This window comes from Scyliorhinus torazame, chromosome 18 (assembly GCF_047496885.1).
Source record: "Scyliorhinus torazame isolate Kashiwa2021f chromosome 18, sScyTor2.1, whole genome shotgun sequence".
Lineage (NCBI taxonomy): Eukaryota > Metazoa > Chordata > Chondrichthyes > Carcharhiniformes > Scyliorhinidae > Scyliorhinus > Scyliorhinus torazame.
In genome coordinates, this window is record NC_092724.1 from 69,294,086 (window position 1) to 69,320,204 (window position 26,119).

At 48.1% G+C, this 26,119-nt stretch overlaps 1 protein-coding gene across 1 annotated transcript in view; it reads right to left on the reverse strand.

The window, feature by feature from the left end:
- Nucleotides 1–25,518, reverse strand: part of crsp7 (cofactor required for Sp1 transcriptional activation, subunit 7) — a 269,362-nt gene extending 243,844 nt beyond the window's left edge. The window contains exon 1 of the mRNA XM_072482853.1: nt 25,124–25,518. Coding sequence (XP_072338954.1) covers nt 25,124–25,186 — 63 coding nt within the window. The 5' untranslated portion in view covers nt 25,187–25,518. The remainder of the gene's footprint in view (nt 1–25,123) is intronic.
- Nucleotides 25,519–26,119: the final 601 nt, after the last annotated feature.

A 26,119-nucleotide genomic window follows, 5' to 3' on the forward strand; every position in this document is an offset into this window, starting at 1 on the left:
AGGTTCACTAGTTCTCATCGAAGCTTACAAAACTCTGACAGTGCTCAACAGGATAAATGCAAGGAGGATGGTTCCCCTGGCAGGGTTCCCCTGACGGGATGGTGGGACGCCTAAAAACATAGCACCTTCATACGGAAACAAAATAATCAATTAAAACACAAAACATCACAACCAAAGACTGTTGATGTTGTCTATCGAGCTTGGTGATCAAAATACTGTTCTGAAGAGAAAACAGTATCAAAATACTGTTCTGAAGAGAAAAACGTGAACTGTCCTGTTTTATCTTCCCTTATCTATTTACCAGATCTCTCAGTGTCACTTGTAAAGGTAGTAAAAGCTCAAAGGGCCGAATGGTCTCCGTCTGCTTCTATTTCCTATGTTAAACTAGATGAGAAATGTTCCATTTCTCAAAGCCAGTTGTTCAGTCATATGCCTGGAAGAGACTCAAAGGCTCAAACAATATTTTGCTACATTGAATTGAGCATTATGTTTTTTAACCTGCATAATTTCAGTGAAACATTGCTACGTCTCACTCGTCCACTCTTCACAGGGGGGATTTATAACTAACATCTGTCGGCGCAAAACTGGATACGGTCCGACAATGGCAGGACCCTCTCTTCAGACAACAGAAGAAATCAGCATTGTAATCCAGAGTCTGCAAACGATGTCAATATGCCGATAGACAATTTCTTACAATTTATTTTTGGACTCTTGCTCTGATGGTCCAATCAAGTACAAATTTGGAGTGGGAGGGGGTGAAAAGTAAAAGAAAAAATTGTGCACTGGAAACCATTAAGCAATTCAGAGAATAAACCCAATTCAACCATTGATCTTTTTTAAGTCATAGCTTGCCATTTATATTCCCCAAATCTTTGGAATTCTCCACCCCAGAGGGCTGCAAAAACTCAATCATTGAGCATGTTCAAGACAGAAATCAATGGATTTCTGGATACAAATGACACCGAGGAATATGGCGACAGTACAGGAACGTGGTATTGAGGTAGATATGAGCTGTGATCTAATTGATACCAGAGCAGACTTGACAGGTTGAATAGTTTACTCCAGCTATGTTCAAGTATCACATTGGAATAATACAAATATTCACCAATTGCAAATATTCAACAAAACAATATTATATCAACTAATAATGCTTAAGAGCATTCCAGATCGCCAAAAAGAGGCCAACACAATACCAGTCTTAATCATGAGTGATGCTCATAACAATAAATTCACATTCCTTTAAATTCAGTGAGAAATGTTACAGTGGGCTCTAAAATCACAATAAATCAGTTAATACAATGATGTAAGTGAAACATCAACTTTACAGGCACAATATGATTAGGAAAATTTGATAAAGGCAGAGAACAGGTACTTAAAAGATCTTCAGAAAGTAAGGTTACCTACCTTGCAAAGTCTTCATTCTCCTTGGAGCATCCTAGACACACTGCTGAAATTATCTAACACCACAGCACGTTTCGGTTAGGGAAATCATATCAAGGGATGATCTTTCTTCAGATGTCTTATATCTCAGAGATGCTCTCAGGTGACCAGAAATGCTACTGTATGGAATACAAAGCCTCACCTGGATCACCAATTTATCTCATTTTCTGAAGACTTAAGATTTTCATCCCAAGATTCCAAAATACGTAGGCTATGTCTCAAAAGAACAAAACCTACACATATATACCTCCAAATATCACTCAACATTAACCAAGTATTACTCAGAACAAGTAATAGAGGTCCTTATGAATTAAAATTCCAACCATCAGTCACAAGTCAAGAAAGCTTTCCCCACAGTTCTCAAACATTGTGAAACCATGTGGTTATTCCAGGTATTCCAATTGATAACCCAGCAATGAGATCTCACGGAAAGAAACCAGACTCACAATGCCAGTTTTCCAGGACAGATATTTCAAATCACCAGTGCCAAGAGAAAGGGATTTAGAGAGGAAGGAGTTTGATACCAGATATGAATTTAAATTCCCAACAGATCTTGCACACCAAGACATCAGAGAATGTTTTCCATAAAGAAACCAGAGGAAGTGAATCAAAATGTCAATTGGAAGTGACTAGCATAAGAAACTAAATGTTGAGGTTGGACAATATAGACGAGTGGATGTTAAATTTTAATCAAAAATTCCTTTCATTCAGAAATACCTGATCAAGAAATGATTTTCAGTCAGACAATTTTGTACACTACTGATAACTGCACAGCTAAGATTGTTTTTCTTCCAATACAAGGAATCAATTTTATACAAGCAACCAACTTAAGTTCACTGGGCTCAAGCAAAGAACCTAGCTAACAGTCTCTCTTGTGGTGAAGCAGACCAAATAGTATTTATTCAACACAAGGACTTCAAAGAACACTAGTTGTGATGCTAATAAAATTATCAAAAAAATTTCCCTTCCTTTACTTTGACCTTCTTCCACATCCCTAGAAATGGAGAAATTGAGTCAAAAAGTGCAGAACTATTTGGTTCCAGTAAAAAAAAAAATTATGCAACTCAAGCAAGGTTCAATGCATTGAAAGGCAAATGAAGGTCCAACGCGGTTTGTTGATATGCCAGATAATTATTATGTCCAGAGATAAAAGCATAGGAAATAGGAAAAAGACCATAAGGCCCTTAAAAGCCTCCTCCACCATTCAATCTGACTGATCATAGAATCCCTACAGTGCAGAAGGAGTCTTTCTGACCCATCGAATCTACACCAACCCTTCGAAAGAGCACTCTACCATGTCCGCTTTCCCCGCCAACCCCACCCTATCCCCATAACCTAACCTGCACACCCCTGGACACTAAGGGGCATTTAGAATGCTCAACCTAGCCTGCACATTTTAGACTGTGGGAGGAAACCGGAGCACCTGGATCAGTGACCTAGGGTTGGAATTGAACCCGGATCCCTGGCGCTGTGAGGAAGCACTGCTAACCAGTGTCACCCTGCTGCTGTGTTCGATTCAACACCTGCCTGCTCCCCATATCCCATGATTCCCCAAGAGACCAAAAATCCATCCATCTCATCCTTAAATATATCCAATGGTGGCACATCCACAACTCTCTGGGTAAAGAATTCCAAAGATCCACAATCTTTTGAATGAAAAAAATCCTTTTCATCTCAGTCCTAAATGAACAACCCTTATGCTGAAACTGTGACCCCTTGCAAGAGGAAACAACTAGTATCAATATGTCAAGCCTCTTCAGAATCTTTAATGTTTCAATGAGATTGCCTCTCGTTCCTCTAAACTTCAAAGAATATAGACAATTTACTCAGCTTCATCAGAGAGGAACCTTCTGATCCCAGGGATCAATCTTGTGTGCCTTCACTGTACTACCTCCAGTGCAAGTATATCCTTCTTTAAATATGGAAACCAACATTGCATGCAGTATTCAAGATGTGGCCGCACCAAAGTTCTACACAAAAAAAGCACGATTCCTCATTCTTGGACTCCAACCCCTTACAATAAAAGTCCAACATGTAATTTGCTTTCCCCATTTCTTCCTGCCCTCCATGTTAACTATTTTCTTTGCCAAAAGTACACCCAGGTATCTCTGAACAACATTTGTTTCACTAGCACACTTCACCAGTCTGAAACCAGACATATCATTTGTGAAATTGCCATGCTGTAGGTGCAACTATTAAAAGATAAAGCACTGATCTCCAGCAACAGAAAGAACACATTTCATCAATCAACAGCATAGGTTGAACAGTGTTAATATAAGCCAAAAACCTGGTGCACCAGAAGCCACTACTTCAGATCCAGGGTTAATGTTTAGTCCAAATCTACTAGCGAATATAATGGTGATTTTCACAAATTCAAAGGTGAAGCAAGTTCAATTGCAGAAATTCCATTTGGAACAAAATGGCTGCCACCTAGGAATAAACTCATTCCTTAATTTTTAATATCTCACATGACAGCAAACTAGTCGGCAGGAAGGAAAACGTTGCCCAAGGTTGTGAAAATAAGTCACATGGGGAGGAGAGTCCAGATTTTTCATATTACAACCAGTGTTGCCCTGGATGGAAGACACAATGGTGTCAAAGCCAGAAGTGACAACTTCTTACCACTCAGAAGATAGCGGTCCTTGCACTTTCCTCAATAGCTGATACTCCCAAAAATTAATGCAGTGCCCAGGGGTTGCAGAATATATTATGGCAGATACAAAATAGCTATTTGCAATTGCTAATTCCTGGTGCACACCAATGCAATACACAACTCATCTAATTAAATGGCACCCAAACATACGGCACGGTAGCACAGTGGTTAGCACTGTTGCTTCACAGCTCCAAGGTCCCTGGTTCAATTCCCGGCTTGGGTCACTGTCTGAGCGGAATCTGCACATTCTCCCCGTGTCTGCGTGGGTTTCCTCCGGGTGCTCCAGTTTCCTCCCACAGTCCAAAGATGGATTAGCCATCCTAAATTGCCCTTAGTGTCAAAAAAGGTTAGGTGGGGTTACGGGGATAGGGTGGAAGTGTGGGCTTAAGTAGGGTGCTCTTTCCAAGAGCCGGCGCAGACTCGATGGGTCAAACAGTCTCCTTCTGCACTGCAAATTCTATGATGATACCTCTGATGCTTTGCAAGTGCACCAAAACAATGTCCGCAATGTCAGAGGTTGATGACAAGGAACCATCTAGAGTTCAGGAAGACTGGCAAACATACATCACTAACCACTGAGGGGCAACTTGTTCATTGAAAATCAGAAATAATCCCATGGTACTAAACAAAGGGAATAAAAGCTGGAAGTGGTGTAAATATTCTGCAGATCCGATGAATTTGTTCACAAGATTCAGATTTGACTTTAAACATTAACTCGGTTTCTCTCTCCACGGGTACTGATACTTTTTATTTAAAATATTTTTATTTTCCATTTTCACATTTTCTTCAGAATTTACACCCCACCAACAAACAGTAAACGGTAACAAATACAATGTCAATCCCCCTACCAACAAAACGATCCCATCCTCCCACCACCCCCAAACAACGGCCAGCATGACAATATAAGCATCAAATAAAACAACCTCCCGAGGAAAAAGGGAAAACAAAATAGGAATCAGGAATCGCCCCTGGTCACCGTTGACGTATATAGTCCAACCCCCAATCCCCTCCCCCCCCCAATATTCAATGCCATCCAATCCCTGAAAGAGTGCCGTGAATGGCACCCATGAATTGTAGGCACCCCCCCTCCCAGACTCCTTCCCTCCACTCCTCTTGTAAACTCCTCCCCCCAACCTCGGTTCCTTCCCCCAACTTTTCACCCCGGCTAGACTCACCAAAACCTGTTCTACCAGGCTCCGATGGCTGCAGCCCCTCCCCCCACCTCACTCATGTTCACCTGCCGGCTTAAACCGGCCAGCGTGGAGGCTCCTGCCCGGGTCTCCTTCCTCCTTGCCCGGTCCCAGGAAAACCAAGGAATCCCCTTTATCACACAACCCCAGCATACACACCCAAGCCCCAAAAAACCATCATTGCAAATGAAAGTCCCAACTCTTCCCTTGTCCAAATATACAGCGTCGACTCATTTAGTATATACACCAACACACAGTGAAAACAAAGTTACATGAGGCTACATCGGTACACGACCCGCTCTCAGTCCCATTTCTCAATTCTGCCACAATCCTTCTGCCTACGCAAACTCCTCCGCTGCTTCCGCCGTCCCACAATAAAAGTCCTTGGATTTGTAGGTCACCCTCAACTTAGCTGGATATTGGGGACTTTTCTGGGTATAAATTCAACGTAGGGAAGAGTGAGCTCTTTGTGGTGCATTCAGGGGACCAGGGAATGGGGATAGATGAGCGACCGCTGAAGAGGGCGGAAAGGAGCTTTCGGTACCTAGGGATCCAAGTAGCTAGGAGTTGGGGGCCCTGCACAAGCTCAATTTGACGCGGTTGGTGGAGCAGATGGAGGAGGATTTTAAAAGATGGGATATGCTGCCACTCTCACTAGCGGGTAGGGTGCAGTCGGTCAAAATGACGGTTCTCCCGAGGTTTCTCTTTGTGTTCCAGTGCCTTCCCATCATGATCCCCAAGGCCTTTTTCAAACGGGTAAGCAGGAGCATCATGGGATTTGTGTGGGCGAACAAGACCCCGAGGGTGAAGAGAGTGTTTCTGGAGCATAGCAGGGACAGGGGGGGGCTGGCGCTGCCGAATTTGTGGGGCTATTATTGGGCAGCCAATGTGGCAATGATCCGTAAGTGGGTAATGGAGGGAGAGGGGGCGGCGTGGAAGAGGCTAGAGATGGCGTCCTGTGTGGGCACGAGCCTGAGGGCGCTGGTGACGGCACCGCTGCCGTTCTAGCCGACAAGGTGCACCACGAGTCCGGTGGTGGCGGCGACGCTGAAGATCTGGGGGCAGTGGAGGCGACACGGGCGAGGTGGGAGCCTCGGTTTGGTCCCCGATTCGGGAGAACCATCGGGAAGGATGGATGGGGGCTTTCGGAGCTGGTATCGGGCAGGGGTTAGAAGAATGGGGGACCTGTTCATCGATAGGACGTTTACGAGCCTAGGGGTGCTGGAGGAGAAGTTTGGGCTACCCCCTGGAAACGCTTTCAGGTACATGCAAGTGAGGGCGTTTGTGAGGCGGCAGGTGAGGGAATTCCCGCTGCTTCCGGCACGTGGGATTCAGGACAGGGTGATTTTGGGTGTATGGGTTGGAGAAGACAAGGTTTCGGCGATTTACCAGGAGCTGAAGGAAGAGGAGGCGGCCTCGGTGGAGGAGTTAAAGGGCAAGTGGGAGGAGGAGCTTGGGGATGAGATAGATGAGGGTCTGTGGGCTGATGCCCTGAGGGGTTAATTCTTCCTCCTCTTGCGCCAGGCTCAGCCTAATACAGTTCAAAGTTACTCACAGAGCGCATATGACAGGGGCGAGGTTGAGTAGGTTCTTTGGGGTGGAGGACAGATGTGGGAGGTGCTCGGGGAGCCCGGCAAATCACGTCCATATGTTCTGGTCGTGCCCGGCGCTGGATGGGTTTTGGAGGGGTTTTGCGAGGACTATGTCCAAGGTGGTGAACACCCGGGTCAAGCAGAGCTGGTGATTGGCATTATTTGGGGTATCGGACGAGCCAGGAGTGCAGGAGGCGAAAGAGGCCGGTATTCTGGCCTTTACGTCCCTGGTAGCCCGGCGGAGGATTTTGCTACTATGGAAAGATGCGAAGCCCCCTAGTGTGGAAGCTTGGATCAATGACATGGCAGGGTTCATCAAGCTGGAGAGGATAAAGTTTGCCTTGCGAGGGTCTGTGCAAGGGCTCCTCAGGCGGTGGCAACCGTTCCTAGACTATCTCGTGGAACGTTAGGAGGAGGTCAGCAGCAGCAGCCCAAGGGCGGGGGGGGGGGGTTCTTTTGGGGTGGCTTTCAGGTGAAGGTGGGGGGGTTTTCCCTATTTGTGTTTTTAAATGTTATATGGGGGGTTACTGTATATGGGGGAAATCCAATGTATAATTTCTGATTGTGGTGTTCTTGTTTCTTTCTTTATGTTGGGCGGGGGGGGGTTTTGTTGAAAATTTGATGAACAATTTGAATAAATATATATAAATTTTTTTTAAAGTTAGCTGGCTATAATAATAACAATCGCTTATTGGTGCAAGTAGGCTTCGATGAAGTTACTGTGAAAAGCCCCTAGTCGCCACATTCCGGCGCCTGTTCGGGAAGGCTGGAACGGGCACTATGCCGCACTGCACCTTGCTGATGTACAGTGCCTTCTTCACCCGGCTGAAGGCAGCCCGCCTCCTCGCCAGCTCCACCGTAAAGTCCTGGTATATGCGTATACCAGCTCCAGCCCACTGCACCACCCGCTTCTGCTTTGCCCAGCACAGGACCTTCTCCTTCACGATGTACCTACGGAAACACACAGTTACTACTCTTGGCGGTTCTCTCGCCTTTGGTATAGGCCTCCATGACCGATGAGCCTGATCCAGTTCGTATCAAGAGGAATCGTCCCTCTCCCTCAATAGCTCCGCCAACATCGTGTCAAAATACTCCATCGGCCTCGGGCCTTCCACCCCTTCGGGAAGGCCCACGATCCTCAGATTCTGCCGCCTGGATCTGTCTTCCAGGTCTTCCATTTTGGCTCGCAGGCGCTTGTTTGGTCTCTGTCATCTTCTGCAACTCCTTCCCCATCGAGGTGAGTTGATCACTGCGCTGCGATAATACCTCTTCCACTTCCTTGTGTCTCACCATGCTCCTGCACCTCCGCCGCTGCGCTAGATACTGCCGCCCTCACCGGGGCAATCGCCTCCTCCACCAGCTCTTTCAATACTGCCCCCATTTCCTTCTTCATCGCTTCCATGTGCTTTGTGAACTGTTTTTCAAGTTCCACAACCATCACTTTGGTCATTTCTTCTGCTGTGAGCGATGCAACCTCCCCTGGTGCTCCAGACTCCGCTTTCCTTAGTTCCTGCGCTGACTTTTCCACTCACCGGCAGACTTTCATTGACCCCCTTTTTCACGGCCGTTTTTTTTCCCAAGCTTGGACATTTCTCCTCCCTGTGCCTCTTTCAGCCTCTGTTGCCTCTGGGACCGAGCGTTAAAACCCCAAAATTTCTATCCCGAGCGGGAGCCCTCCAGTGTGCGGCTGCCTCCCGCCTGCCGTCGCCGGAAGTGGATGCTGACAGACTTGATGAGCATTTACAGCACTATTTATATTTCAGATTTCCAGTATCCACAGTATTTTGCTTTTATACTATTGTACAAAGAGGACATTTCTTGAAATGCTTGGTATTGGTGGGGCTCTTCATGTTGCAGTCAAAAGGAAAAGAGCAGCATCAGTTGCAACAGGTTCTGTCAGCCAGCCTGGAGAACACGGAGGATCTATCACAAGTTCACAAGAAATAGAAAAGCCCCATTTGGCCTTTCGCGTCTACTTCACCATTCATATAGTAGAGTCAGAGGCCTACAGCACAGAAAAGGCCATTTGGTCTATTTTGTCTGTGCCAGTCAAAAACAACCATAATTATTCCAGCACCTGGCCCATAGTCTTGTATGCCTTGGCATTGCAAGTGCACATCTAAATACTTAAAAATCATGAGGGTACCAGCCTCCACCACCCTTACAGGCAGTGAGTTCCAGACTCCCACCATACTCTGGGCGAAAAAGTTTTCCCTCAAATTCCCTCAAAAACTCCTGTCCCAGGGCAGCACGGTGGCGCAGTGGGTTAGCCCTGCTGCCTCACGTCGCCGAGGTCCCAGGTTCGATCCCGGCTCTGAGTCACCGTCCGTGTGGAGTTTGCACATTCTGTGTTTGCGTGGGTTTCGCCCCACAACCCAAAATGTGTGCAGCTAGGTGGATTGGCCACGCTAAATTGCCCCGTAATTGGAAAAAAATGAATTGGGTACTCTAAATTTATAACAAAAACTAAACTCCTGCCCCTGGTCATTGAACATTGACTCCCTCCACCAAGGGAAAGGTTTCTTCCTATCTACGCCCCTCATAATTTTATACATCTCAATCATGTTCCCCCCGCTTCCCTAGTCTCTGCTGCTCCAAGGAAAATGACCCCAGTCTATCCAATCTCTCTTCACAGCTAAAACTCTCCAGCCCAGGAAACATCCCGGTAAATCTCCTCTGCACCCTTTCCAGTGCTATCACATCCCATGTGGATTCCAGAACTGCACACAATACTGTAGCTGTGGTGTAATCAATGTTTTACAAAGTTCCAGCACAACCTCTCTGCTCTAAAACTCTATGCCTTCTCTAATAAAGCAAGCATACCACATGTCTTCTATACGATCCATTGAATCCCTGCAGTGCAGAAGGAGGCCATCCGGTCAATTAAGTCTGCACTAACCCTTCGAAAGAGCATTCTACCTAGGCCCACTTCCCTGCCCTATCCCGATGCATTGATCATGGCCAATCCACCTAACCTGCACATCTTTGTACTGTGGGAGAAAACAGGAACACCCAGAGTAAATCCACGCAGACAGGGGAAGAACGTGCAAACTCTACACAGACAGTCACCCAAGGCCAGAATCAAATCCGAGTCTCTGGCACCATGAGGCAGCAGTGTTAACCACCATATCGCCCTTCTTAACCAATTTACCCACCTGCCCTTCTACAGTAAGGGACCGGTGTACATGCACACTAAGGTCCCTCTGATCCTCGGTGCTTCCCATGGTCCTGTCGTCATCATGTATTCCCTTGTCTTGTTTGTCCTTCCCAAGTTCATCACTTCACTCATCCACATTGAATTAGATTTGTCACTGATCAGCCTATCTGACCAGCCCATTTATGTCCCTGTAATCTAAGGCTATCCTCCTCACTATCTACCACCCCACCAATTTTCGTATCATCCGTGAACTTACTGTTCTTGATTAATCCCTGCCTCCCCAAATGCAGATTAATTCTGTTTCTCAAAATTCCTTCCAATAGTTTCCCCACCAGTGGTTAGACTGACTGGCCTGCAGTTTCCTGGTTTATCCCTTCCTCCCTTCTTGAATAGCGGTTCCAGGGGGCGGCACAGTGGCTGGCACTACCGCCTCATGGCACCGCGGACACAGGTTCGATACCGGCCCTGGGTCACGATCTGCGTGGGGTTTCCCGGTGTCTGCGTGGGTCTCACCCCCACAACCCAAAAAGATGTGCAGGGTAGGTGGATTGGCCATGCTAAATTGTCCCTTAATTGGAAAATAAATGAATTGGGTACTTTAAATTTAAAAGAAACATAATGCAAACTCCACATGGATAGTGACCCGGGGCTGGGGTTGAACCCGGGTCCTCGGCGCCAGGGACTCGGGTTTGATTCTGGCCTTGGGTGACTGTGAGAAACTATTCATTTTGAACCCTACCGACATCCTCCGGCTCCACACACAAATTACCACTGTGGTTCGTAATGGGCCTTACTTTCCCTAATTATCCTTATACCCTTAATGTACTTTTAAAACAATTTTGGATTTCCTTTATTTTACCTGCCAGTATCCTTTCATGTCCTCTTTTTGCTCTCCTAATTTCTCCTAATTAGCATGGCCAATCCACCTACCCTGCACATCTTTGGGTTGTGGGGGTGAAACCCACGCAAATACGGGGAGAATGTGCAAATTCCACACTGACAGTGACCCAGAGCCAGGATGGAACTTGGGACCTTGGCGACTAAGGGTCAATTTAGCAGGGCCAATCCACCTAACCTGCACATCTTTGAAAACGTTTGTGATGATGGCTCCAGTTGAACAACAAAATGAAGTATTTTGGATCTTGCTCTGAGAAATACAGTACATTACCTAGCTAAGAGTGGCCATGAAGTAACTGTGGAAAGAAACCGAAAATATCAACGGTAAGAATGCTCAACTGGGAGAGAGTCAATTTCAAATGGTTTAAGGAACTTGGTACAGGTAGATTGGCAAAGCAGTAACAGAGGGCATGGAGCCATTTCCAGTTTGTAACTGAACTATTTCTTTGATAGAGAAGCACTCTGGAAGATATAAAAAAACTAAAAGTTAAAATAAAACAAACATCATCAGCAAGATTCAGCTAATGACCAGGAAGATTATGCAAAGTATAGGAGGGAATTTAAAAAGTTAATAAATATTAGACAGAGAAAAGAAAGGAAGCAACATTAAATTGAATCCTAAAATTGCTTATACAAAGTGCACACAGTTTTCCAGGGAAATGTTTGGGAAAGAGAAATCTTCATATAGATGCAGAGGATATGACTAAGATTCTAAATGCTTTGCAATCTGTCTTCACAAAGTGGATGATGTGAAAATTACACAGAGGGAAGTTATAAGGGAGATAGCAATACTGATAATCGACAAGTCAGTTGACCCAGACAGAATGCACGCTTACTTGTTAAAAGGAGCAACGGCAGCAGAATCAGCAACAGCACTGCTCACAATATTTCAATTTTCATTGGATACAAGAATAGTGCAAAGGACTGGAAGGTTGCAGACCTTTACTACCATTGAAAAAACAGGAGAGGGATAAACTAGCAAACTGCAAACCAGTCAGCTGAACAACGGTGGTGGGTAAGATACCTGCTCATGGCTAAGAACTTTGATTTGGAAAAGTAGAGGCTAGTCTAGGAAAGGTTATAGATAAATCATATTTGAATAACTTGGTTAAAATCTTGGATAAGATGGTGGAAAACATTGATCAAAGCTGCAGCCTATATAAAAGTTCAAACGGTAATCGAACAGGCTGTTTATTCAGAAGATTGAAGTGATAGTAGATGGATGTTTTCCAGACTGGGAAATGGTTTACAGTGATTTTCCCCAAGAATCGATTAAGGATTAATTATGCTTTGCAGACTTCCGGGTGCGGCGATGACCAGCTAGGTCGCACGTTTCGGCAGCTCCCGGTGGAACGGACTTTTGGGCTCTTGATAGGAGCCCCAACGGCAATTTTAACGGCAAAAAACACTGTGCTGTAATCCAGAAGGGAATCCCCCCGGACACAGATGGAAAAAAGAGAGGAAAGTGGCCGGATTGCGGTGGATCCTCTAGAGCAGCGGCCAGGAAGGCAGGCACAAAACAAGATGGCGTCGGAAGGAGGCAGTTTAATATGGGGCCCTGACCAACAAGAGTTCCTGCGGCTTTGCGTGGAAGAACTCAAAAAGGAGATGAAGAAGGAGCTGTTGGCCCCGATATTACAAGCGATTGAGGGGCTAAAGGAGGAGCAAAAGACCCAGGAACAGGAGCTTCGGGTCGTGAAGGCAAAGGCTGCTGAGAATGAGGACGACATACAGGGCCTGGTGGTGAAAACGGAGATGCACGAGGCACAACACAAAAGATGTGTGGAAAGGCTGGAGGTGCTGGAGAATAATGCGAGGAGGAAGCATTTAAGGATTCTTGGTCTTCCCGAAGGTGTAGAAGGGGCGGACGTCGAGGCATATGTGAGCACGATGCTGCACTCGTTAATGGGATCGGAGGCCCCGACGGGTCCGCTGGAGGTGGAGGGAGCCTATCGAGTTATGGCGCGAAGACCGAGGGCTGGAGAAATTCCTTGAGCCATAGTGGTGAGATTTCTCCGATATAAGGACAGAGAGATGGTCCTCAGATGGGCAAAGAAAACTCGGAGCAGTAGGTGGGAGAACGCGGTGATCCGCGTATATCAAGATTGGAGTGCGGAGGTGGCGAGAAGGAGGGCAAGCTTTAATCGGGCCAAGGCGGTGCTGCACAAACGGAAGATTAAATTTGGAATGCTGCAACCGGCAAGACTGTGGGTCACACATCAAGGGAAACACCACTACTTCGAAACGGCAGACGAGGCGTGGACATTTATTGTCGAGGAGAAACTGGAGCGGGCCATAAAAAGAACGTTTGGGACAAAGTGGGGGGGGTGAATATGTGGGATGAAGGGGGGGGGAGAAGAGGGAAGAGATGACTTCCCAAGTTGTTAATCCTGCGACCCTGTAACTTTTCTCTCTTCCCCATGTCGTGGGGGAGGGGGGGGGGGAAGGAGGATGTGGAGCTGAGGGCGCCGCCCATTGGGGGCGGGGCCAAAAGGGAAGCGCGGGCTTTGTTCTCGCGCTATGGTAATCACGGCGGGAACAGGGAAGCAGGAAGGAGGGGGCCTCGCACAGTGTGAGCCGAGGTCACGGGGGGAAGCCGAGGTCGGCCAGAGTTTGCTGACTTCTGGGAGCAACATGGGGGGTGCAATTACGCTAGTTTGGGATCTAGCGGGGGGGGTTAACTGGGTTGCTGCTGCTGGGGAGAAGGGGGAGCTGGTATGGGGGGGGGTGTGGCCGGGGCGGCGCCGCTTGAGGGAGATACGGCTACGTGGGAACCGGGTGAGGAGCTGGATTGAAAAAGGAGATGGCTAGTCGTCAAGGGGGGTAAAGAGCCCCCCAACCCGGTTGATCACGTGGAATGTGAGAGGGCTGAATGGGCTGATTAAGAGGGCATGGGTACTCGCACACCGAAAGAAACTTAAGGCAGATGTGGTTATGCTTCAGGAGACGCATCTGAAGCTGATAGACCAGGTCAGACTACGCAAAGGATGGGTGGGGCAGGTGTTTCATTCGGGGCTAGACGCAAAAAACAGGGGGGTGGCCATACTAGTGGGGAAGCGGGTAATGTTTGAGGCAAAGGCCAAAGTGGCGGATAGTGGGGGCAGATATGTTATGGTGAGTGGTAAATTGCAAGGGGAGGCGGTGGTATTAGTGAATGTGTATGCCCCGAACTGGGATGATGCCAACTTTATGAGGCGTATGTTAGGACGAATCCCGGACCTAGAAGTGGGGAAGTTGGTAATGGGTGGAGATTTTAATACGGTGCTGGACCCAGGGCTGGACAGATCGAGGTCCAGGACCGGAAGGAGGCCGGCTGCAGCTAGGGTGCTTAAGGACTTTATGGAGCAGATGGGAGGAATATACCCCTGGAGATTTAGTAGACCTAGGAGTAAGGAGTTTTCGTTTTTCTCCTATGTCCACAAAGTTTATTCACGAATAGATTTTTTTGTTTTGGGAAGGGCACTGATCCCAAAGGTGACGGGGACGGAGTACACGGCTATAGCCATTTCTGATCATGCTCCACATTGGGTGGACCTGGAGATAGGGGAAGAAAAACAACAGCGTCCACCCTGGAGAATGGACATGGGATTATTGGCAGATGAGGGTGTGTGCTTAAGGGTGAGGGGGTGTATTGAAAGGTACTTGGAACTCAATGATAATGGGGAGGTTCAGGTGGGAGTGGTCTGGGAGGCGCTGAAGGCAGTGGTTAGAGTGGAGCTGATATCTATTAGGGCACATAAATGAAAGCAGGAGGGTAGGGAAAGGGAGCGGTTGTTGAAAGAACTTCTGAGGGTGGACAGACAATATGCGGAGGCACCGGAGGAGGGACTGTACAGGGAAAGGCAAAGGCTACATGTAGAATTTGACTTGTTGACTACGGGTAATGCAGAGGCACAATGGAGGAAGGCACAGGGTGTACAGTACGAATACGGGGAGAAGGCGAGCAGGTTGCTGGCCCACCAACTGAGGAAAAGGGGAGCAGCGAGGGAGATAGGGGGGGTGAGAGATGAGGAGGGAGAGATGGAGCGGGGGGCGGAGAGAGTGAATGGAGTGTTCAAGGCATTTTATGAAAGATTATATGAAGCTCAGCCCCAGGATGGGAAGGAGAGAATGATGTGCTTTCTGGATCAGCTGGAATTTCCTAAGGTGGAGGAGCAGGAGAGGGTGGGACTGGGAGCACAGATTGAGACGGAGGAAGTGGTGAAAGGGATTGGGAGCATGCAGGCGGGGAAAGCCCCGGGACCAGACGGATTCCCAGTTGAATTCTATAGGAAATATATGGACTTGCTGGCCCCGCTACTGATTAGAACCTTTAATGAGGCGAGGGAAAGGGGGCAGCTGCCCCCGACTATGTCAGAGGCAACGATATCGCTCCTCCTAAAGAAGGAAAAAGACCCGCTGCAATGCGGGTCCTACAGGCCCATTTCCCTCCTGAATGTGGACGCTAAGATTCTGGCCAAGGTAATGGCAATGAGGATAGAGGATTGAGTCCCGAGGGTGGTTCATGAGGAACAAACTGGGTTTGTGAAGGGGATACAGCTGAATACAAATATACGGAGGCTGCTAGGGGTAACGATGATGCCCCCACCAGAGGGGGAAGCGGAGATAGTGGTGGCGATGGATGCCGAGAAAGCATTTGATAGAGTGGAGTGGGATTATTTGTGGGAGGTGCTGAGGAGATTTGGTTTTGGGGATGGGTATATCAGGTGGGTACAGTTGCTGTATAGGGCCCCGATGGCGAGCGTGGTCACGAATGGACGGGGGTCTGACTATTTTCGGCTCCATAGAGGGACGAGGCAGGGATGTCCTCTGTCCCCGTTATTGTTTGGACTGGCGATTGAACCCCTGGCCATAGCATTGAGGGGTTCCAGGAAGTGGAGGGGAGTAGTCAGGGGGGGAGAAGAACACCGGGTATCTCTGTATGCGGATGATTTGTTGCTATATGTGGCGGACCCGGCGGAGGGGATGCCAGAGATAATGCGGATACTTGGGGAGTTTTCAGGGTATAAACTGAACATGGGGAAAAGTGAGTTGTTTGTGGTGCATCCAGGGGAGCAGAGCAGAGAGATAGAGGATTTACTGTTGAGGAAGGTAACAAGGGACTTCCGGTACTTGGGGATCCAGATAGCCAAGAATTGGGGTACATTACACAGGCTTAATTTAACGCGGTTGGTGGAACAGATGGAGGAGGACTTTAAGAGATGGGACATGGTGTCCCTGTCACTGGCAGGTAGGGTGCAGACGGTTAAAATGGTGGTCCTCCCGAGATTCCTTTTTGTGTTTCAGTGCCTCCCGGTGGTGATCACGAAGGCTTTTTTCAAAAGAATCGAGAAGAGTATTATGAGTTTTGTGTGGGCTGGGAAGACCCCGAGAGTGAGGAGGGGATTCTTGCAGCATACTAGGGACAGGGGGGGGCTGGCACTACCGAGCCTAAGTGAGTACTACTGGGCCGCCAATGTTTCAATGGTGTGTAAGTGGATGGGAGAAGGGGAGGGAGCAGCGTGGAAGAGATTGGAGAGGGCGTCCTGCAGGGGGACTAGCCTACAAGCAATGGTGACGGCACCGTTGCCATTCTCAATACACCACAAGCCCGGTGGTGGTGGCTACATTGAAAATTTGGGGGCAGTGGAGACGGCATAGGGGAAGGGCGGGAGCTTCGGTGCGGTCCCCGATAAGAAACAATCATAGGTTCGTTCCGGGGAGAATGGATGGGGGATTTGGAGCGTGGCAAAGAGCTGGTGTAGTACAACTGAGAGATCTGTTTGTAGATGGGACGTTTGCGAGTCTGGGAGCGCTGACGGAAAAATATGGGTTGCCCCAAGGGAATGCATTTCAGTACATGCAATTGAGGGCTTTTGCGAGGCAACAGGTGAGGGAATTCCTGCAGCTCCCGACGCAGGAGGTGCAGGATAGAGTGATCTCAGAGACATGGGTGGGGGATGGTAGGGTGTTGGACATATGCAGGGAAATGAGGGACGAGGGGGGGATCATGGTAGATGAGCTGAAAGGGAAATGGGAAGAAGAACTGGGGGAGGAGATTGAGGAGGGGCTGTGGGCTGATGCCCTACGTAGGGTAAACTCATCGTCCTCGTGTGCCAGGCTAAGCCTGATACAATTTAAGGTGTTACACAGGGCGCATATGACTGGAGCACGGCTTAGTAAATTTTTCGGGGTAGAGGATAGGTGTGCGAGATGCTCGAGAGGCCCAGCGAATCACACCCACATGTTCTGGTCATGCCCGGCACTACAGGGGTTCTGGGTGGGGGTGGCAAAGGTGCTTTCGAAGGTGGTGGGGGTCCGGGTCGAACCAATCTGGGGGGTGGCTATATTTGGGGTTGCAGAAGAGCCGGGAGTGCAGGAGGCGAGAGAGGCTGACATGTTGGCCTTTGCGTCCCTCGTAGCCCGGCGCAGGATATTGTTAATGTGGAAGGAAGCCAAACCCCCGGGTGTGGAGACCTGGATAAACGACATGGCAGGGTTTATAAAGTTAGAACGGATTAAGTTCGTGTTAAGGGGTTCGGCTCAGGGGTTCACCAGGCGGCAACCATTCGTCAATTACCTCACAGAAAGATAGAGGAAATGGAAAAGAAGTAACAACAGCAGCAACCCAGGGGGGAGGGGGGGGAAATCGAACAAACTCTCAGAGATGTTATTGTATATGTATAATATGTATAGGTATTTGTTATAGGTAATTGTATATTGGATTGTTGGATTGTATTTTTGGAGAGTATTTATTTTGGACAAGGCAGTTGCCATTCAGTTTTGTTTTTGTTTATATATTATTTATTTATTTGTTTAAAACTGGACACTTATTTATATTGCTTTATTGTTGTGTAAAAGAAACACTACGTACTGTTATGTTTGGCCAAAAATCTTGAATAAAATATATATATTTTTTAAAAATTTAAATTATGCTTTGCAATTTTCATAAACAAATACGGAGCATTATAAAGTTTAGAGGTGATATGTACGGTCAGCACGGTAGCACAGGTGGATAGCACTGTGGCTTCACTGCGCCAGGTTCGATTCCCCGCTGGGTCATTGTCTGTGCAGAGTTTGCACGTTCTCCTCGTGGGTGCGTGGGTTTCCTCCGGGTGCTCCGGTTTCCCCCACAGTCCAAAGACGTGCAGGTTAGGTGGATTGGCTATGATAAATTGCCCTTAGTGACCCAAAAAAGGTTAGGAGGGGTTATTGGATTACGGGGATAGGGTGGAAGTGAGGGCTTAAGTGGGTCGGTGCAGACTCGATGCGCCGAATGTCCTCCTTCTGCACTGCATGTTCTATATGTAGATGATCATGAGAATAGTTATAGTCTTCATGCTGATATCGGATGATGGAATGGTAGAAGCATGACAAATGGAGTTCAATGAGAAGTGCAGCACTTCCAGAGGACTAACATAGGTTTATAAATAGTACAATTTAAAAAAGTGTAGATGAGGACCAAGCCCTTGGATGCTCATGTACACAAATTCTTAATGGTGGTGTGGCAAATTAATACGGTAGTTAAAAAGCATTTGGGTTACTTCAGTTTATAAGTACAGACTGGAGAAAACATCGTACTAATCTCAGGGAAGAACTTCTAAGACGTGCATAAGAGGACTTTCTCAATTATGTCTCCAGGTCAACAATAAATTAAGGATTCTGAATCTTATTTTGAGAAATGAAGCAGGGCAAATGAAGGGTATCACAGTTCATTACCCATCTCAGAATGACCACAAAGTAACTGTGGAAAGAAACCAAAAATATCAACGGTAAAAACGCTCAACTGGGAAACAGACAATTTCAAATGGTTTAAGGGATGGATAGTTGGTAAAGCAGTAATTGAGGGCAACTGAGATAGCCCCAGTTTAGAAAACATTGAACAAACAGGACAGCACAGTACAGGCCCTTCAGCCCACGATGTTGTGCCGACCATTTATCCTAATCGAAGATCAACCTAACCTACACCCCTTCAATTTACTGCTGTTCATGTGTCTATCTAAGAGTTGCTTAAATGTCCCTAATGACTCTGACCCCACCACCTCTGCTGGCAGTGCATTCCACACACCCACCACTCTCTGTGTAAAGAACCTACCTCTGACATCTCCCCTGTACCTTCCTCCAATCACCTTAAAATTATGTCCCCTCGTGACAGCCATTTCCACCCTGGGGAAAAGTCTCTGGCTATCCACTCGATTAACTGAACTATTTATTTGAAGCAAAAAGGTAGAGCTGATGAAGCTTTTGCACTCCGGAAGATCAAGAAATTTTACAAATTAAAATAAAACAGAAAAGGGGGCTTATAACAAATATCAGCAGTGAAATTAGGGAGCAGAATTCCAAGGCAAAGAGATCATGCTACAACTATAAATCACTGGTTAGGCCTCAGCTGGTGTATTGAGGAAACCCACGGGAGAGTGATCCAGGAGATCGAACAAAAGTTGTCCAAGCACGAAGAGTATATAACCGTGCTGGAAAGCAAGGTGGGAATGATGAACGACCACTAGAAAAGAATGCAGGAGAACCTGGAGAATAGGTCCAGGAGGCAGAATCTCAGAATTGTTGGCCTCCCAGAAGGCAGTGAGGGATCGGATGCGAGGGCCTATGTGACAGACATGTTGGAGAAGTTGATGGGGGCTGGGGCGTTCCCTCGGCCCCTGGAATTGGACAGAGCGCACAGAGCCCTCGCGAGGAAGCCCAGAGCGAACGAGCCGCTGAGGGCTATGGTGGTACGTTTTCACCGTTTCATGGACAAGGAACACGTTTTGCGGTGGGCCAAGAAAGAACGGAGCAGCAAGTGGGAGAACTGTGAGTTGCGCATCTATCAGGACCTGGGAGCGGATTTGGCCAAGAGGTGAGCCGGGTTCAATCGGGCAAAAACGACCCTCTTTAAGTAGCGGGTAAAGTTCGGGGTGCTGTACCCAGCCCGTCTGTGGGTCACACATGAGGAACGGGACTTCTACTTTGAAACGCCAGACAAAATATGGACCTTTATTAAAGAAATGAAGCTGGAGGTGAATTAAAAGACACTTAAGCCTTGGAGAAGTTCTGTGGCAGGGATTTGTGGTGCTGGATTGTATAAATTTAAGTAGCTCTATGTGAAATGATAGGCTGTGTGGATGGTTAAAGGTTGACCTGTCTTGCAGGGACCTTGTTAGAAGGGGGGGGATGGGTTTTGAATTTAGTTCTGCTGTTTGGGTGACTATTTTTCTAAAGTGACTGTTTCTTCACTGTTTTTCTGTTGTTTGTTTCCTGGGGAATGTGATGCTTTTAAAATGTTTATTCATGTGGGGGGGGAGAGAGGAGTACAATAGGGAGACAGACTGCTTGATGCCAGGGGCGGGAGCTATCGAGACATGGGTCAGCTGACTCGGAAGCGCGTTTGGGGGGGAGGGGGGGTGAGCAGGTGTTAAGCTGGAGCTTGACTTGGGGGATTGGGTTTCTAGTGCTGTTGCTGGGGGGGGGGACTGTTACTAGGGGTCAAATGGGAGGTCGGGAATGGCGACAGCCTGAGTGGGTACTCAAGGAAGCGGAGGGCGCAAGCTCGAGACTGGCCCAAAAAGGGTGATGGCAAGTCGGCAGGGGGAGGGGGGGCTCGCGTGTTCGCGCATTTGAGGGAACTGAAGGCGAATGTGGCAATGCTACAAGAGACACACCTAAAGGTTACAGACCAGATGAGATTGAGGAAGGGATGGGTTAGCTAAGTGTTCCACTCAGGACTGGACTCAAAGACCAGGGGGGTAGCAATCTTGATCAGCAAACATGTGGTATTCGAGGCAGGAAGAATCGTGTCAGACAAGGGGGGTAGGTACATAATGCTGAGTGGGAAGCTGGAGGGGGTGCGGGTGGTACTTGTGAACATATATGCTCCGAATTGGGATGACGTGGAATTTATGAGGCGGGTGTTAGGAAAGATCCCAGACTTAAGAGTCACATAACCTGATCATGGGAGGGGACTTCAATACAGTCATTGATCCGGAATTGGACCGGTCAAAATCCAGGACAGGGAGGAGGCTGGCTGCGGCAAAGGAATTGAAGCGTTTTATGGAACAGATTTGGGGGGGGGGGAGAAGAGTAGATCCATGGAGGTTTGCACGGCCACGGGCAAAGGAGTTTTTCACGTGTCCATAAGGTATACTCTCGCATCGACTTTTTTGTTCTGAGCAGGGCGCTAATACCGAAGGTGGTGGATACTGAGTATTCGGCAATTGCAGTGTCGGATCATGCCCCGCACTGGGTTGTTCCGCGGATGTGTGTGGAGAGAGCAACGCCCGCTGTGGAGACTGGATGTGAGGTTGCTAGCGGACGAAGCGATCTGTGGGCGGGTTAACGGGTCCATCCAGAACTACCTGGAAACAAATGATATGGGGAAGGTCTCTGCAGCAACGGTCTGGGAAGCTTTTAAGGCAGTAGTCAGAGGGGAATTAATCTCAATACAGGCCCACAGAGAAAAGGTGGAATGGGCTGAGAGAGATAGATTAGTGGAGGAGATACTCCAGGTGGACAGGAGATACTCAGGAGACCCCGGACGCGGGGCTACTGAGGGAGCGGCGGAGGCTACAGGTGGAGTTTGGGCTGTTGACCACAGGGAAAGCAGTGGAACAGTTGAGGAAGGCAAGGGGGGGGCGATCTATGAGTTGGGGAAAAGGCAAGCAGAATGTTGTGCACCAGCTCAGGAAGAGAGAGGCGGCCAGGGAGATAGGTAAAGTAAAGAGTAGAGACGGGAATACTGTCCTGGACCCAGCTGGGGTGAATGAGATGTTTAAGGACTTTTACAGTAAATATGAGTCGGAACCCCTGTCTGGGGTGGAGGGGATGAGGCAATTTCTGAATCAGTTGAGGTTCCAGAGGGTGGAGGAAGACCTGGTGGAGGGGCTGGGTGCCCCAACTGAGATTGAGGGCATGAGGGCTGGAGGGCATGCAGTCAGGCAAGGCCCCGGGGCCTGACAGCTACCCGGTGGAATTCTATAAGATGTTTTCAGAAATATTGAGCCCACTGCTGGTGAGGACATTTAACGAAGCAAGAGAGAAGGGAGTCCTCCCCCCAACAATGTCGCAAGCCTCGATTTCATTGATCCTGAAACGGGAGAAGGATCCGGAGCAACGGGGGTCATACTGGCCAATTTCTCTACTGAATGTGGACGCCAAACTGCTGGTTAAGATACTGGCCACAAGGATAGAGGACTGTGTCCCGGGGGTGATAGGGGAAGACCAGACGGGATGTGTTAATAGCAGACAACTCAAAAAGCGGGTGAATAAGATTATTATTTGGGGCTTTGTGTGGGCGAGTAAAACCCCGCAAATGAAGAAAGTGTTGCTGGAGCGCAGTCGGGGGGAGGGTGGGCTGGCGCTGCCGAACTTCTGCAATTACTACTGGGCGGCTAATAGAGCCATGATTAGGAAGTGGGTAGTGGGGGAGGCATGGGAGCGGATGGAGACAGTGTCATGTAAAGACACCAGCCTGGGAGCATTAGTAACGACATCTCTGGCGTTCTCGCCGGCCCGATACTCCACAAGTCCGGCGGTAGTGGCGGTTCTGAGGATCTGGGGGCAATGGAGGAGATATACGAGAGTGGAGGGAGCATCGATTTGGACCCCAATTTATAATAACCACAGGTTTGTACCGGGTAGACTAGATGGCGGGTTCCGGAGTTGGCAGAGGGCAGGAATTGGAAGAATGGGGGATCTATTTACAGACAGAAGCTTTCCTAGTTTGAAAGCTTTGGAGGATAAATTTAAATTGCCAGCAGGGAATGGTTTTAGGTATTTACAGGTGGGAGACTTCCTGAGAAAACAGGTGCCGGCCTTTCCGCTGCTGCCACCACAAGGGATACAGGATAGAGTAGTTTCCAGTACCTGGGTGGGAGAGGGGATGGTATTGGATATTTACCATGAGCTTTCGGAGATGGAGCAAACTCCAGTGGAGTAGCTTAAGGGCAAGTGGGAGGGCGAGTTAGGAGAGATAGAGGCGGGGCTATGGGCAGATGCCCTAAGCAGGGTTAATACCTCCTCATCATGCGCCAGGCTTAGCCTGATACAATTTAAAGTAGACCACCAGGCACACATGACAGTAGCTAGGATGAGTAAGTTCTTCAGCGTTGAGGATAGGTGTGCGAGGTGCGCGGAAAGCCCAGCAAATCATGTCCACATGTTTTGGGCATGCCCGAAGCTTAGAGAGTTTTGGCAGGATTTTGCTAAGGCAATGCCCACGGTACTAAAAACACGGGTGGTGCCGAGTCCGGAGGTAGCGATCTTTGGAGTGTCAGAAGATCCGGGAGTTCAGGGGGCGAAAGAGGCCGACCTCTTGGCCTTTGCCTCTCTGGTAGCCTGGAGACGGATCTTGTTAAAGTGGAGGGACTTGAAGCCCCCGATGTAGAGACCTGGGTTAGTGACATGGCTGGGTTTCTCAGTCTCGAGAAAATAAAGTTTGCCAGAAGAGGGTCAATGTTAGGGTTCACCCGGAGGTGGCAGCCGTTCGTTGACATTCTTGGGGAAAAATAAAATGTCAGCAGAAGCAGAATTCCAAAGCGGGGGGTGGGGGGATTGTTGGGTTGTTGTATGGTTGAGGTGCATGAAGATTGGGCTGGGGGGGGGAATGTTTATTTTACCATGTTGATGTCATTGTTTATGTTACTGTTATAAAAATTTGCAAATACCTTAATAAAATATTATTTTTAAAAAGATGAGAGGTTTTCATAAATGGGGAAAATGAGTCAATAGCTAGAGGTTATAAATTCAAAATCGACGGAAATATAATTCCATTAACTATTTTAAAAGGGAACTGTACAGGTAGATGATGAGGAACTCACATCGATAGTGTCAAAAAGCAGAGATGAGGGACCGCTCTTTCAAAGAGGCAGCATTGGCACAAATGGGCTCCTTCTGTGCTAAATTTCTAATATTGCATAATTTTCCTCAGAAACTACTTGACACAGGACCCTTTCACGATACTAGACAAAATAAGCTACATAAAAAACATGCTCAGCAAATCTGAGTTTGAGGGATAACTTGAGTTTGGAACTGAACACAGGCGTAACACTTTGCAAATGCTATTGCTCTGAAATTCACGGATTTATTTTTCAAAAATTGAAATGCTAGCACATATTTTCTGAACACGTTCTCTGGATGAAAGCTATCATTCAGTTATTGGAAGCTTGCATGGCTCATGAAGAAATATAGTATTGCCATTTTATGCATTAACTCGGAAAAACATTTAAAACCAGCCACATAAACATTCACCAAATATAAAGCAGCAGAATTCCTCTATTCCACGATGCAGCTGCAACTTCGCCACGTGCAATACCCGAAATCATGAACCCAGCAAAATAATTTTTAGAAGTTAAAACTGGAATGATCCTAAAATTCGGTACTTTCCTATCCGATTTATTCTATGATGTTACTCGGGAACTCCAAGTTACCCATCATTCCAGTAGCCACTTCCTGTTTGCCTGTTTTACCTGCTCTCCCGTATGTACTTCCCTCAACCTAATCAATTACTTCAATGCGAAAACGTTAAATTCAATCCCTCACTCTATCCCAGATCTAACATTAGCCTCAGCACGAATTCATTCCAGCCATTTGGGGGGGGGGGGGGAAAGAGATCTGCATAAAGAAAACACTCTGCACCTCATCTCCCAATTTTCACGAAGTGTATTGGTTTAACCATTTAGATATATGAAATATCACAAATCAACTCCACGCTTCAGTCAAATGTGTTCAATGCCATCCGATAAGGATTGTGTAGTTAACTTAAAAAAGATGGCAGTAAGGAGTACAACAGTTGGTCACCATTTTAATAGGGGAAACTTCCCAGCGATTTAGATAACCACAAGCATTAATAGTTGTTTAAAACTTTATATATTTTTGGGACGAATCATTGTGCGTGTGATTTGTGATAAGTTAGAAACAACACGAGCGTGCTTTAAAGCCTTGTGAGAGCCGAGAGTCAACATGGTTTAGAGGAATCCTGCTGCTGCTACTCCATGCTGGGAGGTTAATCGCCGAGCCTTGAACAAGGCGCATTAGATCCTAGGCTATTCCCAGTTCGCCTCACTCCAGTCCACTCCACACTCACTCATCATGGGCCTGGGGTCAAAGCCTGCCCCGCTAGGCCGCTCTCTTCAACATGCATACACACAGTCTCAAACAGGCAGACCCCGGACCGCCACAGGCCCGAGCCAGGGGCTTGCGTGCAGGCATACGGCCTGGTTCTTACATTGGCATCCTTGTCTATGGCCTGGAGCAGCTGGTCCTTGATCTGCTGCGGGGTGGGTGTCATTTGGCGGCAGTGTGGCGGCGGCTGCGCGACGGGGGGAATAGGAGGAGGTGGGGAGGGAAGAGGGAGAGGACGGGGAGGGAGGCCCGCTAACAAGAAGCGCAGAGTCTGAGGAAGTGGCTGCGAAGAGCGACGGCTGCAGCAGGGCCGCTCGGAACCGTCATATTCCGCTGCGGCGCTCTCGGGTGGCTCCGTGTGTCCAGTGTGCGCCTCGCTTTCTCGGGCTGTCTGTCACTGCCTGAAGGGAAGCGGCAGCCAAGAGACCGGATCCGAATCAGCCCAGTGCGAACACTCACTCACTCCACCGAGTGTAACTGAGGAGCCCCGCGCTGCACCACGGGAAACCCAGCACCCCGGCGGCGCGCGAGCGCGTCACAATCTACGCGCGAGCGCGTCATCCACGACGCGCGTGCGCGGAAAACAAAATAACGGTGCTCTTCTGCGCGCGTCTCTTCCGAAAAATATTCAAGCCGGCGCGCGCGCGCCCTCCGTCGTAACAATCACGCCGCCCGCTCAAGCATCCTGACGTCACCGCGTCGGTGCGTGCTGGATCGCGCAGGCGCCTTGGGTGTGTGTGAGTTTTCCTGCCCCTGAGGGGCACGCGGTGGGGAGGCCGGCGGTTTCTATGGTGACGAACCGCTGGAGCCTGTTCGCAAGTATTCCCAGGCTCATTTCTGCCCTGAGTCTGAGCTGGGGAACGAGAGGAGACCGTCAAAGGTTTATGAGGTGATACTCTTTTGACAACAGCAACTGCTCAGTCTACATGTAGTTCTACACAAAGCTTGTCGAATGCCCTTGGGCTCCAGAACCGAGTGTAAGGATTCTGCTGATGCAGGGTTCCAGAATAAACTCAATCATAACTCAGTCCTCACTGTAAACTCATTTATTCTGTTCTTGTTCGTATGTAATATGTCAATTTTACTGATTGCAAAAAGA